This window comes from Chenopodium quinoa, unplaced genomic scaffold, assembly GCF_001683475.1.
Source record: "Chenopodium quinoa cultivar QQ74 unplaced genomic scaffold, ASM168347v1, whole genome shotgun sequence".
NCBI lineage: Eukaryota > Viridiplantae > Streptophyta > Magnoliopsida > Caryophyllales > Amaranthaceae > Chenopodium > Chenopodium quinoa.
In genome coordinates this window covers 43,256-55,191 of record NW_018743412.1, presented here as the reverse complement: position 1 = coordinate 55,191, position 11,936 = coordinate 43,256, and the positions used below count along the sequence as shown (strand labels likewise).

General features: G+C 36.7%; 1 protein-coding gene across 1 annotated transcript; it reads right to left on the bottom strand.

The window, feature by feature from the left end:
* Window positions 1-710: 710 nt before the first annotated feature.
* Window positions 711-11,630, bottom strand: LOC110739044 (solanesyl-diphosphate synthase 1, mitochondrial-like). The gene is made up of 7 exons (XM_021919496.1): window positions 11,415-11,630; window positions 10,217-10,288; window positions 10,051-10,136; window positions 7,262-7,394; window positions 2,860-2,949; window positions 2,443-2,541; window positions 711-1,146 (listed from the first exon to the last, which is right to left on the bottom strand). The coding sequence occupies exons 1-7, from the start codon at window positions 11,628-11,630 to the stop codon at window positions 967-969; spliced, it is 876 nt and encodes a 291-aa protein (XP_021775188.1). The 3' UTR covers window positions 711-966.
* Window positions 11,631-11,936: the final 306 nt, after the last annotated feature.

The window sequence follows — 11,936 nt, the reverse complement described above, 5'->3', positions numbered from 1 at the left end:
TAACTTGATCGTCGGAGGCGAAACTCTGTACAACCAGAGCTTCCGTTTGCTTGCAGGTACAGGCGAAGAGGATCTAGTCTTCGTGACGTAACTCTCCCGCATGACACATAAAAAACCCTGAAACAATGGATATTAGGAACAGATCGTTAGAAGTCAGTTCAAAGAAAATTGGGCATGATGATAAGAGTTGGTTAGAGGAGCAAGTTGTATAGCATAGGGCTTGCTTTAGTTTGTGTTGTTCCCTATTAGGACTTGTTTGTACTCCCTCCGTGTTTTAATAAATGTTACACTTTGACCAGCACATAGTTTTAGACAATATAATTGACTCAAATAAAATAAGAGGTAAGTGGAGCTAGTTAGAGTATTAAAAAATTGTAAAAGAAATATAGTAGGGTTAATATAGTTTATTGAAAAGTAATGAATGTGAGACGAAAAAAATAATTAAAAAATATAATAGTGGGTTTGAGTAGGGACCATGAGAGGAGAAAGATATTATATTTAAATGTAGCTTTCTGCCCCAAAAAAAATAAAGTGTAACACTTATTAAAACATGACCATATTTAGTAAGTGTAATATTTATTAAAACACGAAGGGAGTAAATAGTGTTTGAGCTATAAAATTTACTTACTAAAAAAAAAAAAAAAAAGTGTTGCAGTTATTGTGAAGCAAAGGGAGTAGTATAGAAGACAAGAAGCTCAAAGGCACCCATAGAAGAGCCTTAAAACAAAAAATTCCTTTTAATTTCGTAACTATTTCAAAAAAAAATAAAAAATAAAAAATTCACTACTGCTACTTTACGTAATCCACGTTCAACAAAAACCTGCTTCTGAACAGCAGCAAAAGTACATAATTGAACCTGTGAAAGAATATTGAGGCCAACCAGTACACTAGGGACTGCCTCATTATACATGTATACAATAGATCAAACAAAGTAGTGGAATTCAAAAGCTTCAAGTAAATCTTTCTTCACTTTGTTCTGTTTATAACTCTGAGTGTAAGATCTATGAGTGCCTGCCTTGACCTTCTAACATCATCATCATCACTCTCGGGCAGAGAATCAATGGCTGCAGCCGCTAGGTTTGCATGCTTCAATGCTAAATCCTTCGCTCTTTGAATTCCTTGGCTTCTACCAAGATAATCAAGAGCCTAAATGCAAAAAACGATTGTACAAATACATCAAATTTGTCAACCAGAATTTATTTTAAAAAAATCAACAAGATATAATACGTGTTTTTAAGAAAATATATATAGATGAATAAACCCCTGCTACTGGAAAATAATCTGGTAAACTCTTTACCAATATACATAATGAAAAAATATAACTTTTCTAATGCAAAAGACTAGATTTTGTGATTAACACCCAAGCAGGTAAGTAGGTTGCAGGGGCGTGTTCAAGCCAACAGGCACCGAAGATATGAACACTACCAAATAATATTTCCACCCGTATTTGCCACATCACTAACAATGAGCACACAATAAGAACTTCCCCAGCATATGATACTTTTAAAGAAAAACCTAGCAGGAAATCATCAATTCTTTTCTGATTATCTCCCTATTTTCAGTATTGGGCCATTGGCTAATGCAACGAATATCCTAGATAATTGTAGATCAACTTTCATCTATTTGTATGACAGGTATTTATTCTTGACAAGACATCCTAAACAATTTCCTGAAAAGAAATAATCATCAGAAGAATTAAGAGGTCCGGAGAAAATGACCACCATAAATGCATATCCTTGGCACAATGCCTCGACCCAAACCCCAATTTATTACCAAACCCAGGTAATGTTCACAAATCTTCATTTAAAGATTCCAGTCTTTATGAGTTTTCAGTGACCATGAAAAAGAGAACTTGTTTAAGGGTCGGGAATGGCAAAAGTAAACTAATCTCTAGCTTCAAGGGATATAAGCATAAATTGTACAGCCCAATTCTTAAATAGAACCTGGGTATAATAGAAATTGGCTCCTGAGCCTTAAAATTATCCAGAGAACACAAGACTCATCATTGCCAACAGAGTGGCCAATCAGATTATAGAGCCACAATAAAAGCCTTTTGCTGACCAATGTACACTTCTCACTCCAATCCATTGTACAATATTTTATTGCTCTAGAATTTTTAATAATATTCAGAAAGTTCATTACACGAGATATTAAGATAACTTAGAAAGTTTGATGATTCAGGCAACACGGGTACACAGATTCTAGCAAAAATGCTTCCTGACTTGTAAGGTAGCATGAGTCAGAAAAAAATGTTTAATTGACCAACCTGCAAAGTCCTAATGCCCAAATGGCTATACTTTATAAAAATTTAACTGTGAAGGAATATGTAACAGAGGTTGACTACAAAATGGCACCTAACACATAATAAAGCATTGATTTCGGCAAGACTCTCAAACAAGAAATAATGCAGGATTTTAACATGAGATTCACACATAAACATACAAGATCAACATCTGCAGGGTTGTCAAGGCCTCGCTGCACAACTTCACCTAATCGAGGGAATTCTTCTGTGGCAAACAACAAAGGGGCTGTGATGATTCCCTGTAGAAAAGAATGCAAACAAGTAGCACTTTGAGTTAAAGAAAATAGACATCTATCATATTAAGACTGATTTGCAGCAAGTTCTGTGGCAGTGATGCTAAGAACATACTACAGCAAGGGGCATTGCTGATTATACTGTAACAGGAGTATCTTTCTAGGTTAGAAAATTTCCCATCTTCCACTAATTGATCTCCAATCTGACTTGTTAACTTTGTGGCTTCCAGACACTTTTGATGTGTATGAATGAATTGTCACTTCCCTGAAGAAGAATATTGGCAAAACATGTACAACACTTAATCACAGACAAGAGGTAATTACATGACGAATATCAGAAAGTGAACCCTTTCCAAGTGATGCAGATGTGCCAGTGAAATCAAGAACATCATCAATCAATTGGAATGCCAATCCCTGTGGAAGAAAAAGAATCGGAGATGTAATGAGCAATATTTACTAATATTATCCAACTGAAGTTTGCTTAATTTTAAAGGAAAAATTGACAGGAATAATCCCAACTTTGCTCGATTCGCCCCAAATAATCCCAACTTTCGATTATTTTTTAATAATCCAAACTCTGATATGAATTTGCTTCTAATGGTCCCAACCAGTCATCAAACTTGTTATAATAAGTCACATGACACGTGTCAAGACGTGATTTGTCAAAAATATAAAAATTAAATAAAATTTAAATAAAAATATTTAAAAATTAAAAGAATTTTAAATTAACCAAAAAGTAAAAACCCACAACCCCTCCCCGGTAGCCCAGCCACCTCTCCAACACCGTACCTCCGCGTAGCCCAGGGTCCCCCGCCCCCACCTCCGCTCGCATCCAGATCCACCTCAGCGCCGCCCTTCTCCTATCGTCCTCCCACCCCAAAACCACCATGGCCACTCCCGAAATCCTTAAAAAAAAACATCTCCCTCACTCGCATAAACCCCGATCTCCACCTCCCTCACCCTCGGAACCCTAGCGAATAGGGGGTTGCGAGGGTTGGAGAAGGGGCAATTGGCGGTTTAAGAGGTGGAGGGGGTTTTTCTAAAGTTTTTTGGGGGATGGAGGGGGTTTTGGGGTGGGCGAATGGAGGTTTAGGGTGAAAGGCGACGGCATGGGCAGCGCAGGGGAGAGGTTCTGGGGAGCAGCGGGGGTGACGGGTGGCTTGGGACTAGGCGAAGGTTGGCGGCCGGGGAGGTGGGCAGGTGGCTGGGGCTTACGGGGGGGGGGGGGGAAGGTGTTTTTTTTTTTTTTTAAATTATTTTTAAAATAATTAGTTTTTTTTAATAGTAAGTTAAAAACATTTAGTTAATTGTTAATATGTAGTGAAGTGTTAATTTTCCTACCTGTTAAAAAAATAAAGTGTTAATTTCCTAAAAAAAAGTTAAGTGTCAATTTGTAACTGATACTTTTTTTTAAAAAAGAAAATTAAAATCAAACATATTTTTGACTAATCACGTAAATGACACGTATACATAAAACTTTTTTTTTAAAAAATTTACCTATTCAACAGGTTGTTGGTCACTTGGGACCATTGGAAGCAAATTCATATTAAAGTTCGGATTATTAAAAAAATAATCTAAAGTTGGAATTATTTTTGGCGAATAGAGCAAAGTTGGGATTATTCCTGTCAATTTTTCCTAATATAAATTATTAACACTGTTGTGTTAGATGAACATTATTACATCTGCTAGCTTTCTGCAGCACATTGCCAGGATTCAACCTGAACCTCCACTCCTATTCAATTATGCATGCCAGAAAAAGGCGCCAAAGTCAGTTAGCTCCACTTGAGGGCAACCCAGTAAAATTTGTTTTCAGTCAATTATGGTGATTCCTAGATAAGTGTGTGAAATTTGTTATGGGGGAATCTGTTAAGAGAAGTTATGAGCTTTTCTTTTATATATAGGGGATTGTAATAAGAAAAGGGTATGCTGAATGTTTATTGAGAACTTTTCTCTTGATTTTTCTTTTGTGGGAGAGCCCTTACCTCTCAAAAGCAAAGAGTTGTATTCTAATTATTTATCATCAATACAACATACTATCCCGGCCTTCTTCTTCCCTATTTTTCTGCTGTAATTTCTTAACAATCCCATCCGCTTCCTTGCCACATGAACTTATAAACAGAAAAACCACAACAGATACAGTAATGCTGAACTTTTTACACTCTCTACATTCTTCTTTACTTGCCCCATTACCCATTCTTTTTTTTTTTTTTTTTTTTTTTTTGGGTTTTTCTACGTTGTGACCCTGTTTTTTCGCGTTTTCTACGTTGTGACCTGACAATTAGGATTTTCTACGCTGTAACCCTAAATTACCAAAAGTCACTACATTGTAATCTCACCGTTAAACTGCCGTTAGTTTTTCTGTTAAACCCCAAAAATTAAACTTTTTTTTTTTTTTAAACATGCTGCCACGTCAGCTGGAGCAATTTCCAGCCAACGCAGCAGCAGGTAGCAGCCAACGCAGCAGCCGCAGCCAGGAACAGCTTCCAGCCACCACGTCGACGCCTGAAATCGCCTAAGCCACCGCAACCACCGACGTCCCACTTGAATGGCGCGCAACCCTTGCACGCACAGCCATTAATGCAGCCACGTCACGGTGCCGCGATGAAGAAGAAAAACGAGGCCAAAATTCGAACAATTTCGAATCAAAATAAGGTTTTTCTAGCGATTTGATGTTCGATTTCAATCCCAAGACAAGATTTTGGTATCAATTTTCAATCTTATTGAATTAATTTGATGATTTTCATTCCAAATCAAATTGGGGAAAAAGTTAGGGTTTTTAAAATTTTTGAACCAAACTCTTTGATTTCAAAACGAAAATAACAATTATTTACATGATTTTGCAATTGAAATCTAAAGAAAACAAAGCCCTCAATCAATTTCGACACAACTTGTCGAAGGGAAGGGGGTACACTGGTCGGAATTTGGTGGGGAAGGGGGTGGGGTGGTCGGATTTGGGAGAGGAATGTGGTGGGCTGCCGGAATTTGGAGGGGAAGGCGGTGGGGTGGTCAGAATTTGGAGGGGAAGGAGGTGGAGCTGTCAAATTTGAGAAGGGAAGGGGGTGCGCTGGTCGGAATTTGGTGGGGAAGGGGGTGGGGTGGTCGGATTTGGGAGAGGAATGTGGTGGGGCTGCCGGATTTGGGAGGGGAAGACAGTGCGGTGGTCAGAATTTGGAGGGAAAGGGGATGGGCTGCCAGGAAGAGGTGGCTGGAAAGGAGGGGGAGGGTGGTGGTTGGTGGGGAAGGACGGTGGTTGGGCCCCACTAACGGAAATAGTTAAAGTTAACGGAAGCAACTAACGGCAGGGTCACAACGTAGAAACGTTTGGTAATTTAGGGTTACAGCGTAGAAAATCCTAATTGTCAGGTCACAACGTAGAAAACGCGAAAAAAACAAGGTCACAACGTAGAAAAACCCTTTTTTTTTTGGCAAGTAAGAAATATATTAATCAAGCAAACCATTTCCCATTCTTGGACTGTAATTAACACCCATTTTCTTTTTGAAATTGTTTTCTCTACGCTTTCACTGTCCTAAAATCCTGTGCAAAGTGTCGTGGAGCAAACAAAAAGTCAAATATTAACAAAAATAAATATTTGGGCTCAACACCTTTTGCTCCCACATCTAAATCAGATTAGTTAGTTTACAACACCTATTTTCTTTTTGAAATTGTTTTCTCTACGCTTTCACTGTCCTAAAATCCTGTGCAAAGTGTCGTGGAGCAAACAAAAAGTCAAATATTAACAAAATAAATATTTGGGCTGAACACCTTTTGCTCCCACATCATTTAAATCAGATTAGTTAGTTTACAAGATCAAGTTTAATTACTAGTGCCGCAAAACAACAGTAGCCTCAGGTTGTTTCAACGAAAAATCCCATCCCAAATTTATATAATTGATATCTACTCTATGCAGTACCATTAGGAAAGAAGATCCATTCGTATTTCAATAAGCATTACCAAAAATTCAAATGAAAATATTGAAGGAGGGAGTTTAACTTCATTTGTCAACAAAATTACATTCTCCAAGCAAATAACATCTTATTGAGGTTTCATTCACAAATGGTTGAAAGTCACTTTCAGGCAAAAAAAAAAATTTATTCAAATAACTAGATTTAGAGATATATAGAGATCGACACTCCATTCACAACATAAGAATAATGCTGGCACCACACATTTATGCAACCAGAGTTCACAAGCCAAGTCTCTCAAAGCCATATATTGATCATTCCACATGTATTATTAAGAACTTAATATTTAAGGAAAGCTTCCACAAGCCAGAAAATAGATAAATTTGGAGTAAATAGCACAACTCTCTAATAAGCCGTAAAATGCATAAAAATAATGAAAACTATACTGAGGACACTTACAGGTTCAAGCAGCTCAAGCTATTCAGCATACATGTAGAATACACGCAAATTAGCAAAAACACTAAACCAAGTATCATGATAAAATATCATCATTTTCAAATCACAAATCTTCCACAAAAGGCTAGTACTTAATTAGATAAGCAGCGACAAATAATTAAGACAGCACATTCGAAGACTTATAGGGTAGGCTCATTTTGATTTAATTGACGTACAAATTATCAGCTACTTAATATAAGCATATTCATCTTCTGCAAGCCAGACATAGCACCATATGAAATATCTAACCCCAAACTTTCCACAAAATTGACAGGTAATTTCTTTTACGATTCCAACCATAATATACACCGACAAAGATACCACTCACCAAATTTTTCCCATACTCGTAAGATAACATAGCAGCTTCAGTAGAATGCCCTGCAAGGAGTGCAATGGACTTGCAGCTATTTGAGATCAATGATGCTGTTTTGTAGTAGGTCTTTTCCATGTAATACTGCATGCTGCGAGTAGAAATGAACCAAAATATCAGCTATGCTGCATATATCAATATACATAGCAAGATATTTGAAAATAAATAAATAAAAAATAGCATCAACAATCTGGACCTTATGAGAAATTACATAAAAAGCAAATGGGAAAACTGCTGGACATTAGGCACCACAGCAAGAAGAACAACTTGAAAATTATGGCATCAGTTTGTATTCAAATATTTAATTAAGAATTTTGAATATAGCAAACAAAAATAAATCAGTAATGGCAAGAATTACCATCTATCAAAACTTATAAGCCTCTTCCCAGGCAATGCAAGGATATTAGAACAGTTGTTACACAAGGTTTTCAACATTAATAAACCAGAAAAATCAATTAGCCTTGATATCCCTATATTTAGTCTGCCAGCAAAAGCAAAAAGAATTTTTCTATCATCGATTCCACTTTTTAACTTTATTTTTGCCAACTAAATAATACTATACCACCACATATCTGCTTCCATATAACATATTTATATTCTCCCTCTTTCCTGCCTTTAAGAATAAGACAAATGATGCCACTAAGTCACTCAAGAGCAATAAACCCTGAACATATTCACATCACAGTAGCAGCTTCTAGCAAGTTTAAGTGTTCAACTAATGGGAAAATTTTACCTTTTCCACATCCCTATGCAGGAAAAATAACTACCCAATATAGAAATTAAGCAAACAACTACCATCAAGAGATTTTTGTTGGAAAAACACCACATTTGAATTTAAAAAAGGAGATTATTTGCCCGTGGATCTAAATTACCCAATGAAGGTAATAACCATCATCAATCAGGATCCCCTTTGATGACTCTTTGACTCTCCCTGACCTGGTCAACAATGGCTTCTGTGACCTCGTAAAATTGTCTCTAACTTTTTCCCTCTGATCTGCAAAATCTCATCCTTGGTTGCCCCTTCCTTGTGGAGGCCATAGCTTCCCTTTCTTTTCTCTTAGTGAGAGAAATGAAATCAGCTCCTTTCTAACATATTCCCACATCTTGTTTTCCAAACACCAAATTAATTCCAGGGACTTTCTTGGCTGTGGTCTGTGTCCGACAACTCTCAATAATATATTATTCTTCAGGCTTGTGGCTATTGAATGGATTTTATTTATTCTGATTTTGTGCTTAAGTTGTAGGTTAGCTTCTGCCTTCGACAGGGTACCATTTTTCAATTTTATAGTAGAATCTACCCTTCATATATCCATTCCTATCAGCTGTGAATTCTTTACTCAACCTTTCATAGGCTGGTTAAGTCTACAGAAATTTTTCAACATTGATAATATTCCCTGGGGGCTGGGGTACTCAATATTGCATTCAGCATCTGGAAAGATGTGAAAAGTAAGAGCCAATAGGTTTTGCAAAGAGTATCCAGAGTTCCAAAACACTCGCTGCAAACATTGCCTCTTGAGTGTCGATTGATATAATGGGCCATCATTAAATTCAGAGTGTATCTCTCCAAATGTCAGTGGTTCAAAAGATCTTGACTATGTTAAGGTCTCACCACCCAGAAATGGCAGTTACTGAGCATCCTGAAAGAGTTTCAAAGGAGCAACAGAACGGTCTGTAGCATCAAAATACAAAAGCATTGTGAAGAAAATCCACTCTTCTCATCATCAAATGGACAATGGTTTAACAATATTTTAATGGGAGAGCAGGAAGGCTAACTATGTAGCAAGGATACAGGTTTCCAACTTTGACACTTTGTCTGACCTTGTTGTCCACCTTCCTGTCTGTAATGATTTTTTCCACTCAGAATAAGACAAGTGACATCCATGAAACTTTACCAACCCCCCCCCCCCCCTCCCACAAGTTGGGTACTAGAAGAATTGCTAACCCCCCCCCCCTCCCATCTCTAATAATGACACAATACCTGTCATTGTTTGACAAAATGGCGAGATATTTGAGGTGAACTTAGGTTCTTTAAGCTTCAAGATAGCATTAAAGAAAATCTCTTATTGGGTAGTTGAATGTGAAAAAGAATTATGGTAGTTGTGTTGACAGAATGATGTATGTGTATACAGGTTCTTCTAGACATTTTTGCCCTATTAAATAATCATTTCTATCAGCTTGAAAGAGCTACTAAATATTCTCATTCTAACAAAACTTACAACACCTAATTTCAAGTAATTCCATATAGGAGCGGGTCCATGTCTTCATAGCTTATACACATCTAAAGTAAATTTAATATTGTACAAAGATACCCATGAGATAAAAAATTTCTTTAGCACATATGTAATTACTCAATAGAATTACCAACACAATTTTCCCTCAAATGTTTAATGTCCACAAAATGCTCTCTTATTACCCTTTTGTTTCCTAAAATCCCATCTTCACTTCCACTATTCCTTATATATTCATAACCTTTAATAACTTACATCAAACAAGCAAGAAATATTGACATATTGAAGCATTAATCCTAATATCATGTCAGAAAATTCGAAATGATGAATCTGTGCACAAGATAAGATGGAAATATTGCACCCGTCAACACAAGCAGTCTTAGCTTTATGAAATACATTTTTTTTTCTTTTTACAAGAACAGCAACCTTATTGTACTAAATATATCTAGTCACACTTTCCAAGCATAGCATGACTGCAAAAGGTGCACAAAAAATAACTACCAGAGCATAACTACATACTTTAATCGCTGCTCAGATGATGTTGTCATCTGCATTGTCTCACCAGTGACAAGATGCTGTACAACCTCAGCTATTAATGACACAACCTGCAAAATGCATCCTCATTTGAAAACTGCCACATGCTTTTCTTTTTTGTTAATTTGAGTCATGATTTTAAAGGTCTTACCTCATTATTTTGCAAAGAGGCTAGAGCTACACAAGCCCTAGAGAGCAACAAATCACCTGCTAAAACTGCCAACTGCATTGTATGAATAGATGAAGTCAGAGGCATGCTTAAGAAATGTCAGTGTAATACGAAGTAATACAGAAACAGACACCCATATACTAGGTTAAGGGGGGTATCTTCTACTCTTTCTGTTCCAATTTTATCATCATACTTTTCTTTTACATCCATCCCAATTTGATTGCCACACTTTCGTTTATGGCACATGCTCACTAATAGTTATGTAATGAACCGACCTAAGGAGGGGGAATTATAGGTAGTGCATAAAAGTCTGTTAAGATTAGCTTGGAGAGGAAGCAAGCAATGAGTTTGCTCTATACATAAAAGAAAATTAGGGATCGATCAGGAGGATGAATTTTCATAAGAACTCTCTTTTAGCCTTACTATGTATTTTGATAATCCATAGCTCAATCAAACCCCAAATCTAAATAAAAGTCAGGTCTCATTCTCTGATTCCTTCTTAGCCACATTCAGTTTTCCTTCATCTAGTAAGACCCGTAGAGTGGGAGTTGTTTATAAATCTGACACAGGTAATTTATAGGTATGACATATGACTGCTGGGTATATATGCAAGAGTCTGACTTGTTATGCCTGGAAGTTTAGGACATGAAGGCACTGTCCTAAATATGGATACAGGTGCAGGGACTTGCCATTTAAAACTTAATATCACAATAATAGCAAAAATGATCTAAATCGGTTGTTCAGCAAACAAGTAGAAAGAGGAAGATAAAAATCACCTCCCAATCATTGTGTGAATAGTAGATCTAGTAATGAGCCAATTGAATTCCTCTTAAGCCTATATTCACCAGCCTCTGAATCTCTCTATTGTATGAGGTACTTATTGCAGTTCAGATTCCACATTCATACCACTGTCATGGCATGCCTAATTCCTAGAAATATTAAAATTAAAGAAACTAAATAACTAAACTTTGAAGCTCTAACTTCAACACACCCCTTTGCTTTAAAGTTTAAGAAAATGAAATAAATGAAGCCCGTCTCTTCATCCAAGATGCACTTCTCATCTCATACAAATGTTGTTGATGCACATTATCATCAACCTCTAATCTTTGAAGTTTGGAGCACTCTCTCCATGGTGAACATCTCACCCACAACTTCAAAATAAAGTTTCATTAACGACCACTTGTTCCATAAACTCTTGCTCATCATTTTGAAACCTGCAATTCTTTGCTATATACCCAAATTTGATAGTTGAAGCATTTAGGTTTTCCCTTATGCCAACAATCTTTTTCCTCGTGACCGATCTTATGACAATTGTTGCATTAGAGAGATTTGCCTTTCTTTTTGTGGAAAGATGACTAAGCCAATAGGTCACCTCAAACTTTATCACCATCTCCATTTTTCATACATCTTTGATTAACGGCATGTAATGAATTGATTAACTCTGAAACTGTCAACTTTGAAAAATCATTAGTACTCCCTCCATCCCCTATTAAAAGCCCATTTCTACCCAATGTTTGTCCATGTTTAAAAGCCCCATTTTTCCTTTCTGTGGAGTCCATCATCCACTAACTTATGTTTTTATTCATTTGTAATCAACAAAACCCCTTTAACCCCACCATAACTTCTCTCTCTTTCCCCTAAAACAATAAAATATATCCACGACTTTCTTTATTCATTTTTAATCAACAATAGCTCATCAAAA

Bases quoted from the DNA above. Each gene is read 5' to 3' on its own strand.
- LOC110739044 (XM_021919496.1), bottom strand. From the start codon at position 11,630: ATGGAGATGGTGATAAAGTTTGAGGTGACCTATTGGCTTAGTCATCTT. The intron at 10,137-10,216 runs GTAAGACCTTTA...TGCATTTTGCAG, and splicing joins CCTCTTTGCAAAATAATGAG to GTTGTGTCATTAATAGCTGA. The intron at 7,395-10,050 runs GTATGTAGTTAT...TTCTACTCGCAG, and splicing joins TCATCTGAGCAGCGATTAAA to CATGCAGTATTACATGGAAA.